The sequence below is a fragment of the Heterocephalus glaber genome, unplaced genomic scaffold (assembly GCF_053883595.1).
Source record: "Heterocephalus glaber isolate CG9 unplaced genomic scaffold, H.glaber_assembly_v1.0 deba00001729, whole genome shotgun sequence".
Taxonomy (NCBI): Eukaryota; Metazoa; Chordata; class Mammalia; order Rodentia; family Bathyergidae; genus Heterocephalus; species Heterocephalus glaber.
The window spans coordinates 12,033,399-12,049,690 of record NW_028258440.1 but is presented as its reverse complement, the minus strand read 5'-3'; the positions used below and the strand labels follow the sequence as shown (position 1 = coordinate 12,049,690).

The following is a 16,292-nucleotide window of genomic DNA, read 5'->3' as shown; positions in this document are numbered from 1 at the left end:
TATTCCCCTGCTAGTTATCATCCTGAAAATTTTTAAAACATCGTATCACAATGATATATGTGCACTCATGTTTCTAGCGGCACAGTTTGCTAAATCTTGAAAACAACGCAAATGCCCATCAAGCAAAGAATGGATAAAAAAAAAGTGCGTTTTTTTTATACAATGGAGTACTATTCAGCCGTAAATAAAAATAAACTTGAGACATTTATAGCTAAATGGATGCACCTTGAGAACACACTTTGCAGTGAAATAAATCAAACACATATGTGTGAGCAAGGGTAAATAAGGACAAAAATGTATAATAGATAATATGAAATAGGAAGAAACAGTTCAAAAGGAAAGGGAAACTTTGAAGGGAGGAGCAGAGGAAGAAAGGAAAATAAAAATAATGAGAAAAGAAGGGAAAAAATGGAAACAGAGGCTTTTGTAAATAAGGGGTGGGGATGTTTGAAGACAGGAGAGAGGATTGGGAGAAAAAGAGGAATCAAGATATATCATGTATGGTACAAATTCCCTTTGATGAATGTGATCATTATATATATTAAAATTGTACCATTAAAATTAATTTTAAAAATTTAAAAAGACAATTCTCTGTGTTGTATTTGAGTGAGAAAAGCCTCTAAGCTCCCTACAAATGAAAATAAATTAGTCATGTACAATAACCTATTCGCAATTGTAACCCTTTGCCCCTCTGAGTTTTGTGGGGATAATTTTTGGTAATTAATTGGTAATATGAGTCTATTATTTGTGTACACTATAAATGTATCTAATCCAAACAGAAAGATGTACAATCAAAGTTGGAGAAATATATAGACTTAAGCAGATTTTTCATAGATGAAAGAGCAGAGGTTTTGACTTCTAACACATTTACCTGACTTGTACAATAATAATAGGAATGAGTTTGCATATGTATTTGAAATATTGGACTGCAAATGGCCCAAGAATACAAGAAGCAGGTTATAACCATATACATTTGGCCTGTCCAGACTCTTTATGACCGCCAACTATCTAGGAAATCTGAAAAAATCTTGAATGTATTATTTTTTTCCCTTGTAAGAAGTCAGGAAATCTCATGGACCTATCTAGATAAGCTAAATGAAAATGTAGGAGCAAAAAACTTTTTTGCTGCTGTTAAGTCTCTAGCTCAACTGACATACTGATTAGACAAGAACGACAGCAAACAGCACATAACTAAAAATAGAGAGGGGAAATTACACTTCAACTATAAACTCCTACTTGGACAATCTAACTTGACCAAAAGTTTAATATGATTCTTCTACCATATGAATGTATAGTTGCCAATAAAATAGTTTAAAACTCTTCTGCTATGTATTAAGACTAACAAGTACTTATATAAACCTAAAAGAACTAACAAATTCCCATACAAGGAAGAAATTGAACTTCTGATACTTTAAATGTACTGGCCCCTTAAGAAAACCACTTCACGGGCCGGGGATTTCACTCAGTGGTTCTGCCACCTGCCCCCAAAGCAGAAGGACCCAAGTTCAATCCCCAGTGCCAAAAAGAAAAGCTCTTCACAAATACAAACTTCCAATTCAGAAACTGACAAGCTTATTTAATCAAATACAGTAGTTGGATGCTAATTTCCAAAGAAAGAAATGAATATAGGAAGCATGCTAGAAATCAGTAATCACAAAAAGCACTATTATAAACTTCTGTGAAGCAATTTTTTAAATTTTAAAATAAATGGAAAAGAACTAATATACTGTAGTTTAAATTCATCTAATATACCAAATCAAGATGAATCATCCCCAAAATCAGTGATTTGGTAATTTTAATTGCAGAAAAAGCTAAATATCTTCTCCCTGATTTTATTACAGTGAGTATTTGTCTTGGTTATTTTTCTCCTTGCTGAGATAAAATATCCAACCCCACAAGTTAACTTTATTTAGCTCACAGTTTGTAGAAGTTTCAGTCCATAATCAGCTGGCTCCAAGGCAGGGTGGCTGGGCCGAGGGGCATCTCAGAAGAGAAACAGTTCATGGTAAAGAGGGGCAGACAGAAGATAGTAAGGAACAAGTCCTAGGGACAAGCCTCTTTCTGTCCCTTATATTGTACCTTATGGCAGGTAGCACTCACACCTTAATCCTAGCACCATTAATTCTCGCATTGCACCCTGAATCCATCCCAGCCTCACACACTGCAGATCCAGCTACTTTGAAAAAGCCCCACCTATGACCACATGAGGCTTTGGGTGGACATCGAGATACAAGTCATAATGGTATTTTAAGTGTAATGTTGCATTATAGAAATCTAGCAATATTTTTTTTAAATGAAAAGGAAGAGACACATAAAAAGTAAAAATACTTCATCACCATAAGTTTATTTTTAACTGACTCATCCATATATATTTGTTTTTCATAACATTTAGATTATAAAGCAATAAAAAGTCTTATGCTGCTATGATTTATTTTTAAAACCAATGCTTAAATCTTTAAACAGTGTGGCCATCTATCATTATGTGTGTCTGCACTTAAATATGTATATATTGAAGTCTCTTAAAACTACTTGACTGATTTTAAAAACAGAAGCTTATATATAGTAGGGAACTGGTAACTTAAAGAAAAATAGTCTTTGAATTTCTGGCTTATTTTCAACCATAAGGATGCAAAATGTTGTTTACTTTTGGAATGTTCCACCCAGATGGCAATTTTTCCCTCACCCAATCCAAATACAATATCTCAAAAGGAGCTGTTAACTTTTTTTGGGTTTGTGCTAGTTTTGCATACTTCAAAACTATATGCAGGCTTACGTAGCAGCTCAGTGGTAGGGCAAGTAGTTAGCATGTGCAAGGCCCTGGGAGCCATCCCCAGTGGGAGGGAGGAAAGAAAGAAGAAAGAAAGGGAAGGAGGGAGGTGGAAAAGAAGGAATGGTCCATGGACACATGAAAACATGTTCAGCATCTTTGGCCATTAGAGAAATACAAATCAAAACAAGAGAGAGATTCTATCTTATTCCAGAAAGAATGGTTATCATTAAGAACTAAAAAAATCAAATGTTAGAGAAGTTGTGGGGAAAAAGGAAGGCAGTGTAAACTACTACTACCACTATGGAAATCAGTATGGAGATTCCTCAGAAAACTAAAAATAGAGATTCCATTTGACCCAGTTATACCCCTTCTGGGTATCTTCACAAAAAATCTAAAGACATCATATTACAGTGATACATGTATACCCATGTTCATAGCAGCACAATTCATAATAGCTAAAGCTTGGAAGCAGCCTATATGCACATCAACATGTGAATGGATGAAGAAAACGTATATATGCATGATGGAGTACTAGTTATCCGTGAAGGGTAAATTTGAGTCATTTGTAGGCAAATGGATACATCTTGAGACCATAATGCTAAGTGAAATAAATCAGATACAGAAGGTTAAACATCACATGGTTTCTTTTATATGAGAAACATGTAAGTTATTTAAAGAGCAAAATAAAAGAGATGACAGGAAACAGGGAGGTAGACTTTGTGGAGGTGGGAAGGGAAGTCAGGAATGGGGGGAAATGGGAGGAAGAGAAGGAGAAGTAAAAAGGATCAAGATGTGTTACATATATGTATCAATTCCCCGTGATGAATCTATTTATTATATATCACAAATGTATATTAATAAAAGGGGAAACACTTTTGAAAAATAAAATAAGGCCATCCCTCCCTAATCACTCTCCTCTACCCACTTGGGCTTGGATGCCACTTTAGGAGCATTTCATATAGCCCCAGACCAAAGCACATTCTCTCTCTCTCTCTCTCTCTCTCTCTCTCTCTCTCTCTCTCTCTCTCTCTTCTGTCACTCCTGAGCCCAAGAACCTGATTTATCTGCACAGCCTGTAGTGTGCCTTTTTGTCATCCAGGTACCATTCCTCTTCGATAAATGTAGCTGCTTTTTTTCTTGGGGGTTCAGCAGATTGTGTATTTTTAATATCATGGTACACTTGACTTGGAGGCACCACTTCCTGCCAGGGTCCTCTTGCTGTGGATAAGAATCCTTAACAAACTGGGCAAGCATTTACAATGAGTTACACTCAGTTCAATAACTGGGCCTACAATGAACAAAATAAGATTCTTCTAAAAGAACTGCCATGCTTGGTTTTGTTAGAGGCTCTGCTCAGCTCAGGACACATAGCCTTCAGCACTGTAGCCAAAGAAAAGAGCCTGCAGTGGAGACTTAGCAAAGCTTTGTCTGTGATTCTACAGCTATCACTATTTCCCCTCTTTAAATAACCAGATGCCCTTCAGCCCTAAAAAATACCTTACGCCACTATGGCTGGGTTTTTCCACTGCTGTTTCTCTCCGCCATAGCCATGGGGACCAGGAAATATCTTCAGACGGAGAAGCCATGAACTCTCAACTCTCAACCCTGGGAGTTACTTTTCTTTCCTCTGTTTCCCTTTTTGCTCTTTCTAGTGCCTTTAATAAGTTTTTAATCAAGTTTCATAATTGTGGCCTGTGAAAGGATTCTTTTGACCATTTCATTCTTCCACAATTATCAGGAGCCTCTATGTTGTTTTAAAATTATATCAACATTATTATAATAGATTTGTCATCCCCAAATCCACAATAGGAGAAAAGTCTCCAAACAAGAAAGATGCCAAGTGTGATGATACATGTCTGTAATCCCAGTGCACAGGAGGCTGAGGCAGGAGGACCACCAACTTCAAGGCCAGCCTGGGTTACATAGTGAGTTCAAGGCCAGCCTGAGCTACAGAGTGAGACCCTGTCTCAAAAAAAAAAAGAATCCCCAAACTACTCGACACAGTTGGCAATTCTCTTTTATTTGGATTTTTTTTTTTGAGACAAAGTCTCACTCTGTAGCTCAGGCTGGCCTCGAACTTGTGGCAATCCTTCTGCCTCAGCCTCTTGAGTGCTGGGATTACAAGTGTGTGCCACCACGCACAGCTTGTGTCAGGTTTTTTTTATAGGTCAAGTTTTTGTTTTTGTTTTTGTTTTTTTTCTTTTGGAACAAAACTCCGTTTTTGGTTATATACAGTTAAGTTCATTTAGCGTCTTCCAGGTCATCAATGGTCTTTTCCAGTTTTGCAACCGTTCTCTCTGCAAATTCACCGCGGGTCTCAGCCTCTTTCAGTTTGTCAGACAGAAGTTTAATTTCTTCTTCATATTTATCCTCCTTTTCAGAATACTTTTCAGATGCAGCCTCGAGCAATTTCAGATTGTTCGTGACATTCTTGAGTTCTTCGTCCAGGTCACGGCATTTTAGTTTGGACACCTCCGCACGCTCCTCTGCCCTTTCCAGCTCGCCCTCCAGGATCACCAACTTACGAGCTACCTCCTCATATTTGCGGTCAGCCTCCTCGGCAATGTGCTTGGCCTCTTTGAGCTGCAACTCTTGGATCTCCATCTTCTCTTCATCTTTCATGGCCCAGTTTTCTATCACCTTCATTCCTCTCTCACTCTCGTCTGCAGCTTTTTCTGCTTCCTCCAGTTTTTGCAGGGCGGTGGCCAGTCGTTCCTGAGCCTGGTCCAAATCCTCCACAAGCTGGATGTGTCGATTGAGAGCCGCCACATCTCCTTCAGCTTTCTCGTGGCGCTCGCGCTCGCCATCCAGCTCGCACTGCAGCCTTTGTGCGCAGTCCTCCTCGTCCTCTGCCTGCTGCTGCAGTGCCTGGATCTTGCGCTTCACAGCATCCAGCGAGTTGAGCCCGGCCAAGGCACGCGGGCTCTCAGTCTGCAGCTCGGCAATGGCTGCCAAGTTTTTTTTGTTTTTTTTTTTTGTATTAAATTCTTTTATTGGTACATTGTAGGTATACAACACAATTACATTTCTCATTGGGAATTGTACCTTTATATAAGGCATCTTGGTTCTTATTTTTTCCCCATTCCTAGCCCTCCCTTCATCCCCTCCACCCTTCCCTATTTACAAAGACTTTATTTCCATTTTTTCCATTTCTCATCATTTTTTCCTTTCCCTTCTTTCCTTTCCCCTGACCCTCCCACTACCCCTTTGGACCTTTTCTTCCTATTTTACATTATCGATTATTCATTCTAGTCATTGGTACATTTTAGGTATACCATATAATGACATTCACCGTTGGAAATTTGCACTTTTACATAGTCTCTCTTGGTTCTTATTTTTCACCCTTGCCCAGCCCTCCCTTCAACCCCTCCAGTCCTCCCTATTTACAAAGATTTTGTTCCTATTTTTCCATTTTCTCATATTAATCCCATTCCCTTCTATCCTTTCCCCTAGCCCTCCCACTTCCTTCCCCTTCGCCCCTTTTCTTCCTATTTCACATTACCTATTATACATTTAGTCCTTATTTACACTTTCAGTTTCTCACACCAGAGAAACTATTCGGTATTTACACATGTGTGTCCTATTTATTTCACTTAAGAGTATTGCCTCAATGTGCATCCACTTAGCAATAATTGTCTCTAATTTCTCATTTTTTATGGCTGAGTAGTGCTCCATTTTATTAAAAAATCACATTTGCTTTATCCAGTCTCCAGCTGATGGGCATTTGGGCTGTTTCCAAGTTTTAGCTATTACAAACTGTGCTGCTGTGAACATGGGTACACATATATCACTGTGGTATGATTCTTTTAATTCTTTGGGGAAGATACTCAGCATGGGAATAGTTGAATCAAATGGGACTTCCAGTCTACACTCCCACCAGCAGTGGAGCAGGGTTTCTCTTTCCCCACAGCCCCACCAGCATTTGTTACTGTTCGATTTCTTGATAGCAGCCATTCTTTCTGGGGTGAGGTGGAACCTCAGCATTGTTTTCATTTGCATCTCTCAAATAGTCTGTGATGTTGAGCATTTTTTCATATGTTTATTTGCCATTTCTACTTCTTTGTGTGAGAAATGTCTGTTTATTTCAGATGCCCATTTTTGGATTGGGTCTTTAAACTTGGGAGGTCTGATTTTTTTAAGTTCTTTTTAGATTCTAGATAGTAGACCTTTGTATGAGGGACCGCTAGTGAAAATTTTTTCCCACATCGTGAGTTGTCTCTTCACACTGCTGGTGGTTTCTCTTGCTATGCAGAAGCTTTTTAGTAAGAAGAGATCCCACCCTGAGAACCAGTGGAACAGATTAGAAGATGTAGAAACAACTTGAGACACACTCAGCCACCTCATCTTTGACAAAGGAGCCAAATATCCTCACTGGAGGAAAGATAGCCTCTTTAATAAATGGTGCTGGAAAAATTGGGTTTCAATTTGCCAAAGACTAAAACTAGACCTATATCTCTCACCATGCACTCAACTAAAATCGAAATGGATTAAAGATCTAAATATTAAAACAGAAACGCTGAACCGGCTGGAACAGAGGTTAGGTAGAACTCTTGAAAACATTGGTGTAGGAAAAGATTTTATGAACAAAACCTCAGTTGCCTGTGAACTAGCACAAATAATATTGCGTCTTCCAATCCAAGAATATAGAATGTCTTTATTTATATCTTGATTTTTTTTTTTTGAGACAATATCTCACTATGTTTCCTAGGCTGGCTCCAAACTCCTTAACTCAAGTGATCCTCCTGCTTTGGCCTCCTGAGTAGCTGGGACTATAGGCATGTACCAGTGTGCCTGATAATTTCTTTTTTTGTTGTTGGCCTGGTAATTTCTTGTAGTATTAAGAATATAAATTTTGCGGCTAGGTGTGGTGGCACATGCCTGTAATCCCAGCATGCTGAAGGCAGAGGCAGGAGGATCACTGTGAGTTCGAAGCCAGCCTGGGCTACATAGTGAGTTCAGTGCCAGCCTGAACTACATAATGAGACCCTGTTTCAAAAAAAAAAAAAGAATATGTTTTGTAAGTTTTTTGTATAATTTACTTCTAGATATTTCAATATTGTTGATGCTATTGTTTTCTTAATTTGATAATTTATTTGCTTGTGGCTACTACATAGAAGTACAATTTACTTTTGGGGTTTTTTTATTTGTTTTGTTTTAAGACTGGGTCTCACTATGTAGTTCAGGCTAGGCTTGAACTCACTATGTAGCCCAGGCTGGCCTTGAACTTTCAGCGATCTTCCTGCCTCAGCTTCCTGAATGCTAGGGTTACAAGAATGCACGACCATGCCTGGTTTAGAATTTATTTTTGTGTATTAATACTATACCATCTAACTTTATTAATTTATCCTATAAACTCATTTATTAGTTCTAATAATTTTTAGTGGATTCCTTTGAATTTTTATATACAAAATCATGTCACTGTCAAACTTAGTTTTGATTCTTCCTTTATAATATGGATCCATTTTTCAGGGCATAGTGGCACATGCCTTTAATCCTAGCACTCGGGAGGCTGAGGCAGGAGGATGGACATGAGTTTGATGCCAGCCTGGGCCACATAGTGAGTTCAAGCCCAGTCTGAACTACATAGTGAGACTTTGTCTCAAAAACCCCCCAAAAAATATATATATATGCCTTTTATTTCACTGTCATCTTCTTTTTTAATTTTTAATTTTTGATGTAATACAAGTAGATTAATAGAGAATATTAAAAACACTTCTATAAAAAACAATATTTCACAACAAAACAATTAGAGAATAACAATGGTTAATACCATTCTTGTATCATGATTTTAAAAGAATAGAACTCCAGTACAATGTTAACTAGAAATAGTAACAATAGATGTGCTATTCTTCTTTCTGTCCTTACGGGGAAATGTCAATGGCTTATGACCTTTATTGTTTGCTCATATTACATGCAAACTCTAGCTTAACTGTAAGCCAGCTGTAAATGTGCTCAGGCCTTCTTAGCATTACTCCATAAACACAGATATGTTTTCATCCTAGGACCAAACCTGAAGCCTTACCTGAGCTATACTTCTCTCTTGGCAGAGATCAAAAGCTAGAGCCCAAGCCAAACCACATAATCTCCTTAAATCTCCACTTGGACATGGTGTATGTCAAACCACATTCACGCCTGTGGCCAAAGCTTGTCTGTCAGTTGAGCCTACAATCAATGAGAAGGGCGTCTCTACTCCTCCCACAATAGGCACGGTAAGTCATCTGGAAATGGGCAGGGATGTATAATCCTCTTACAGGAAAGATGGGGAGAAATGCTGAGGAAAATATCAACTCTTTGAAGTCTAGATACCACTACCTCTAAGAATTGTAGAAATTAACTTAGAAATTCAGCTAATTATTACAAGATAAAAGCACAATTAAATCAGCAGTTTGTGAGCACAACCACACTTTAGAAATTGTCCCAGGTTACATAGGATAATATAAAAAATTTGAAAATAAGGAAAAATGATGACTGCATGATTTGTCAAATAGCATGGCAGCACATTTTCTAATAAGCCTATCTATCAATCACTTGACTTTCTCAAACTTTGTAACTTTGACTATCCATAACTAATTAGGTCCAGAAAGTTTTAGTCTTTCAAAATGAAGGGTTAAGGTGCACAAAACTACGAAGTTGTGATTTACTTTGACAAGGGTGGAGTGGCACCTGATTCAGTAAATGATTCCCCCAAAAGTTTCAGTTCATTGCACAATAAAACATCAGCCAGAATTGAATCTAACTAGGTAATCTTATGGCATTTTCCCTCAACTGACTACATGAACCTGTTTTTCAAATGATCTCTGAACCAGCACTCTTGTGTTATCTGCTGGCTCTTTCATTAATTGAATAAAGCTTTACCACATGCTATCAAATGACTGAGATTTGTGCTCTTGTCATCATCTACTCTGAGCCGTTTGCCCTGACTCCTCCTTCCTCTAATCAACCATACATCCACTTTGCTCTCACAGCACCGTGTACTTTTCCCGTCACAGCACTGTTCACACTGTGTAGAAATTGCCTGTTCATTTATTCCCTCCCTTAGACTGTGAGCACCCTGAGAGACATTGCCTTCCTCTATTGTGGCTCCCCAGAGCCAAGTTCATTATCTCCCACATGATCAATCAATGTACATAAAATGAAGGAACTGTAATTGTTGCGAGGTGATGACAAATAACTAAATGAATAGCAAAATCAAGAAAACTTGGTCTCTAGAACAGATGAGGAGCTGTGCGTGGTGGCACACACCTGTAATCCCAGCACTCGGGAGGCTGAGGCGGGAGGATTGCCATGAGTTCACAGTCAACCTGGGCTACAAAGGGAGTTACAGGCCAGCCTGTACTACAAAGAGAGACCTTTTCTCAAAAAATAAACAAAACAAAAAAAATTAAAAATTAAAAAAAATAAAGTAGAGGAGGAATTAATCACAATATACAGGTTTTCTTCTTCTTTTCTTCCTCTTCCTCTTCTTCCTCTTCTTCTTTTCTTCTTCTTCTTCCTCTTCCTCTTCCTCTTCCTCTTCTTGCAGTTCTGGGGATTGAATCCAGGGCCTTCTCACTAAGCTACAACCCTACACCCTTTTTTAAATTTTTAAATTTTTAATTTTCTATTTGTTTTTATTTTGAGAAAGTCACCAAGTTGCCCAGACTGGGCTTGAACTTGCAATTCTCCTGCCTCAGCCTCCTGGAGTGCTAGGATTAGAGACATGTGCCACCACGTCCAATTTAATAAGGGAAGTATCTTCAAGAGGAAAGATAAAATAGAGCTGGCTGTTCTTTATTTCAAGAAGGCCAAAAAATGAAATTTAAATTTAGGATACAAGAGTGCACATTAATTTTTCTAAAGATTAAGATGGTTTCATGCAATAATCACCTAAAGGTATCTGAAACAGTAGAGTCTTCTTCTGTGTTTACCTCATATTAACTACTTGAATGGGTTTCTTTTTTTTTTTTTTTCTTTTGGTTTTTTGAGACAGGGTTTTGCTTTGTAGTGCAGGCTAGCCTGTAACTCACCATGTAGCCCAGACCGGCCTCAAACTCGCAGCAATCCTTTGCCCCAGCCTTCTGAGTGCTGGGATTACAGGAATGCACCACCATGCCTGGCTGTTGGGTTACTTTTAGTCTTTTGATAAATCAGGATCAGAAGTGAAAATATGAATCAATGAGGAAACTGTTTGTTGTGTTTGTGTGTGTGTCCCTAAGACAGTTTTCTAGAACTTTTTTTTTCTTTTTTAGCATAACATGAACCAGAAGTACTCAGGTTAATGAAATTTTACTTATAGGATAATAGTTCTCTGACTTACAAGTGCTTTGCATTAAAAAAGAGGAAAAGGGGAGAAACGATGCTATTTCTTTTCTTTTTCTTTTTGATGCTATTTCTATGTATTATTAGAACCTGGAAGAAAGCTTGCCATCTTACTTCACTTTCACCCTGTTCAGTCCTTCCTTTCCCCTCTAAAGCCAAGTGTTCTTTCATCTTTCCTCAAAAAGTGATATACTGTTAATAATGTTAATGTTTAATTAAGCTACATGAATCATGTTTCTTGGAATATTTTTTGCCACTTTAATTTTAGCGTGTATCTTACTTAATCCAGTGAGTGTGTTCTGCAAATAGAGTGGATAAATGTAAGTTGCATTAATTGAGCAATGGTGTAAAAGTGTCTTAAGGAAGATTAGTGACCAAATGTAAAAGTAAATGATGTATTTCATGCTTCAGTAATTTTGATACTTTAGAGACCTTGGGAGAATCTGTCATATGAATTGCTTCAATGAGTGTTAATTACAGAAAGAAAAAAATGTATTTGAAAAAATGTGAACTCCAGTGTTTTTATCTTTTTTTTTTTTCTGTATGAGACAGGGTCTTGCTATGCAGTTCAAGCTGGTCTTGAACTTAAACTCACAGTGATCTTCCTGCCTCAGCCTCCTGAGTACCAGGATTACCAGCGTGCATCACCAGGCCTGGCTGAACTCCAGTGTTTTTTAAAACTTGCTCTGAACATCCTTCCCAAAATGTTGACCATTATCACCAAAAGTAACCAGACTTTTCTCATGTATCAAAAACAATTATACCAATCTCGACAAAGGAAAAACTCTACTATTTTCCCAGAGTTACAGAAATGGAGTGACACCCATTATGATACAGAGACAAACCTGGAAATCCATTTCCTCAGGCTCCCTGGTGGAAAAACCATGCCTGATTAACTGACCAGCCATCACCAATTTATCAGTGGTTTGTGGTCCAACATTTCCACAGGTCAACCTTTTGAAATTCAGAACATATTTTCCCTTAAGAACAAAGGTTGGTTAGGGTCTCAGATCATCTCACAAAAGCCTATGAATTGTAAATTGATTGCAACCATAAGATTACTAGTAAGTACTAATCAGTATTCTACAGCTTGAAAGCAGTAGGCTGTAGGAAAGAAGAGGCAAAGGGCTTCCTTTTCCTTCCTGTTGCAGAGCGCTTCAGAGAAAAATTTCCCAAAGGGTCAAGCCTAGATGCAGCACCTTTTGTCTTGTAATATTCCTTTCCAAATGTCTTTAAACATTTCCAAACCCTTCAAGCTATTTTAACCCTTGAGTTTCAGGTGTGTGTTGGGGGAAAGAGGAACAAGCTGAGCAGTAGGTGTCAAGAAATCCAACTATGATGTCTTGTATCTCTATACAAGCCCAGATACACAGGAAAGACTGTTTATGGAACATCTTATTTAAAAGCGTCTAAAAAATAAAAAATAAAAAGCTTCTGCCCAGCAAGAGAAACCAACAACAGCGTGAAGAGACAATCCACAATGTGGGAAAAAATTTTTACCAGCTTTTCCTCAGACAAAGGTCTACTATCTAGAATATATACAGAATTTTTAAAAATCAGAACCCTCAAATTTAAAGACCCAGTCCAAAAATGGGCATCTGAAATGAATGGACATTTCTCAGACAAAGAAGTAGAAATAGCAAATAAATATTAAAAAATGTTCAACATCACTGGTCATTCAAGAGATGCAAATGAAAACAGTGCTGAGATTCCACCTCACTCCAGGTAGAATGGCTGCTATCAAGAAATCAACCAATAAGAAATGCTGGTGGGGCTGTGGGGAAAGAGGAACCCTGCTCCACTGCTGGTGGGAGTGCAGGCTGGTGCAACCACTGTGGAAATCAGTATGGAGACACCTCAAAGAACTAGGACTGGAAGTCCCATTTGACCCAGCTATTCCCCTGCCGGGTATCTTCCCCCTCCAAAAAATTAAAAGCATCATGCCACAGTGATATACGTGCACCCACATTTATAGGGGCACAATTCTTAATAGCAAAAATTTGGAAACAACCCATATGCCCATCTACTGGTTACTGGATAAAGAAAATGTGATTTTTTAAAATAAAATGGAATACAACTCAGCTATAAAGAATGATAAACTAGAGACATTTATAGCTCAATGGATGCATGTCAAGGACATACTCTTAAGTGAAATAAATACGGCACACATGTGTAAATACCGAATAGTTTCTCTGGTGTGAGAAACTAAAAGTGTAAATGAGGACCAAAATGTATAATAGATATTGTGAAATAGGACGCAAAGGTTCAAAGGGGAAGGGGAAGTAGGGGGCTGGGGGACGGGAAAGAAAAAATATGAGAAAAGAAGGAAAGAAATGGAAATAAAGCTTTTGTAAATAGGGAGGGGTGGAGGGGTTGAAGGGAGGGAAGGGGAAGGGGGAAAAATAAGAACCAAGAGAGATTATGTAAAGGTGCAAATTTCCAATGACGAATGTCATTATATTGTATACCTAAAATGTACCAATAAAATTAATTTTTTTAAAAAGCCTGGGCTTTCCCCACTGTAAAAGACAGTTTAGTTAGCCTATGGATAGGCAGCTAGCTATGGAAAGGACCTTAGAGTTGGTGATCAGCTACATTGATAAGAATTAAAATAATAATAGGCAGTGGACTAGGACTTTGCCCTGAGAACAGACTTCCTTAGGCAACTTGCAATGTAACTCCTCCCTACTAAGGAAGTTACAGCCTCTCCCTACTAAGTTCCTGAGTTTCAAGTAATTTAAAATGCAGAATAACTGGTTATTCTTTAAAATCCCAGTTTCCTTTAAACCCTACGTGCTAAGTGGTTTAGAGATGCTGAGTTCCAACTTGACATTATAAACACACAGATGACCAATAGGTGGTCACTAAAAAGCTAAGCAATTTCCATGCTCCACTTATCCACAAGAAGTTCTGGACAAGTTGACTCACTTGGGACCCTTTGTGAGAAACTGTGGCCCTGTCTTTTCTATCAAAAGATATAAACAAGAATGCCTCCATTTTAGACTCTACTCCACCCTAAGCGGCCCCACTCCTTACACTGAAATTACAGGAAATGCCTAAATTCTGAGAACATAATTGCAGACCAAAGATAGTTTACCAATAGCCAAGGACTTTCTGTTCCCCACGCCCTCTTCCCTCCTGCTCCTTTCCCTCAGCAATACTTCAGATCCTTCCCTCACATGGCTTAAACTAGCCAACTCCAATAGATTGTAAGCCTTTGAATCCAGCCAATGAATTTAAAAGATAGCTGCTTTCCATGCATTAGGGCTTTATAACTCCTCTTCCCTGCCATACTTGGTATGCCTGGTGCCTTGTGTTTGAGTGCACTCATGCCCTTGTGCAGAAGTAAACTCTAAACTTTGCCTTGCGGAGTCCTCTTGCTGGCTGTCTGAGTGCATTCTTTCTGGCACTGACAATTTGAGTCTGGGGGCTCAAGTTTAACACCTTCCCAACTGGAAAATATCTTTCTCCCTATAGTTCTAATAAACACTCTCCTAACTTCCTCCTTTTTCTCCACAATTTCATTCTTTGACTTTGTGAGACAATGAGCTGGGGTTTACATATTTTATACCGAGATAGCTGTTTCACTGTAGCTATGTATGTTATATGTTCCTTTCTAGATGTATAGCACTAACATCTATATATGACATATATTGGGACACAAACACGAATTAATGAGTTTTAAAACTACTGGTAACCTACTTATGTGTGGTGTGCCATATTTCTCTCTCTCTCTCTTTTTTTTTTGGTACTGGGGATCAAACTTGGGACCTTGTGCTTGTGAGGCAGGCAGCGGAATCACTGAGCTAAATCCCTGGCCTTTTTTTGTAATAATGTAAAGGTTATGTTTTTGTTGTAAGTTGATCATATAAGTTAACAGTATAATTTTTGAGTAATACATTTCTAATTAGAGATAGCTCTAAGAAAAATATTTTTTAAACAACTAAAAATGTAATTGTCCTATAATGCAGGCAGTCATGATTGTTGCCTTAATATACTATAAAATCTACTAAATTGTTTTGCTAAATTGCTACCTTGTGTGTTGTTTATACCAGTAGTCATATAATTGGCAAAAGCTGTGTTCCTTTTGGTAGATAAGAGACAGTTTTGTTCAAAAATGTATGTTCTTAGTAAAATAGACATTAATCTTTTTACCATACATTGTATTAAATATATTTGCACTTCTACATGTATACCTAAGGAATCCTAAAGGTGTTACTAAACTGTAATTCTTGGTCTTGGCCTAGTAAATTCTGTGTTTTCTCCCTAATAGTGATTCACATTGGTTCACAAGAAGAGGGGACTCTTAGTAGTATTTGCTTGATATACCTTTCTGGCAAAACTAAGCTGGCTTCACAGAAATATTGATTTTTAAAAATTAACTCAGTAGGGCCGGGAATTTAGCTCAGTGGTGTCGCCACCTGCCTCGCAAGCGCAAGGACCCGAGTTTGATTCCCGGTACCAAAAAATAAAATTAAATTAAATTAAATTAAATTAACTCAGTCACTACGTTTCTTAGCTCAAGTCTACTTACAGGCTAGATTTGCTTTGCTCTTATAGACTTGTTTGTAAGCTTTGTAACAATTTGTCAAAGTTCTAATACTTTAGGGTTTTAATTACAAAATAAAAAGGGTTAGACTCGATGATGGACTCTACATAAACTCAATTTAAGAGCCACTTCTTCTGTATCTCTGATATTGCTCAAATTTGGGAAGAGGGGTTTTTATGACATGGACTCTAATTGTCTGTTACATCTCCTCCAGTGTGGGATGGGTTCTGACTGACCATCACTGGGAAAAGCTAGATCGGCACCAAGGGACAGGCCATAGATGGTTAATTGACAATGCCCTCAGAAGAGAAGAAAATGCATTTGGACAAGTAGGGGGGTGTGAGCATCAGAGAATCACCTGTGTGTCAACCCTACCAAAATAAACAGAGCTGCAAAGGTTATAAAAGAGGGTTCTTAAGCATAATTACCTAAAAGCAAAAAGCCATTATAGCAGGTGTAATGATTAGACATCTCTTAACCTTGGATATCTTTTGTATTTAACTTTACAACCTTTAGTGATACTTTTTCAGTCTCAAACATCTAGCTTTCCCTTGTTTGTGTTCCAGCTACTTGTGATGGAACATGCATGCCAATTCAACATTAGACAGTCAGCCAGATGATGTGGCATCACAAGGCCCTCAAGACTGAGGGCTAGAATAAAGGAAGGGGGGAATT

General features: G+C 38.1%; 1 protein-coding gene across 1 annotated transcript; it reads right to left on the bottom strand.

The window, feature by feature from the left end:
• Positions 1-5,011: 5,011 nt before the first annotated feature.
• On the bottom strand, positions 5,012-16,157 carry LOC101721424 (tropomyosin alpha-4 chain). The gene is made up of 2 exons (XM_004860103.1): positions 16,097-16,157; positions 5,012-5,718 (listed from the first exon to the last, which is right to left on the bottom strand). Exons 1-2 carry the CDS (start codon positions 16,155-16,157, stop codon positions 5,012-5,014), a joined length of 768 nt encoding a protein of 255 aa, XP_004860160.1.
• Positions 16,158-16,292: the final 135 nt, after the last annotated feature.

Coding starts and splice junctions, on each gene's coding strand:
- LOC101721424 (XM_004860103.1), bottom strand. CDS start 16,157: ATGTTTGAGACTGAAAAAGTATCACTAAAGGTTGTAAAGTTAAATACA. Junction 5,719..16,096: donor AAATACAAAAGATATCCAAG/GTTAAGAGATGT, acceptor AAAACTTGGCAG/CCATTGCCGAGCTGCAGACT.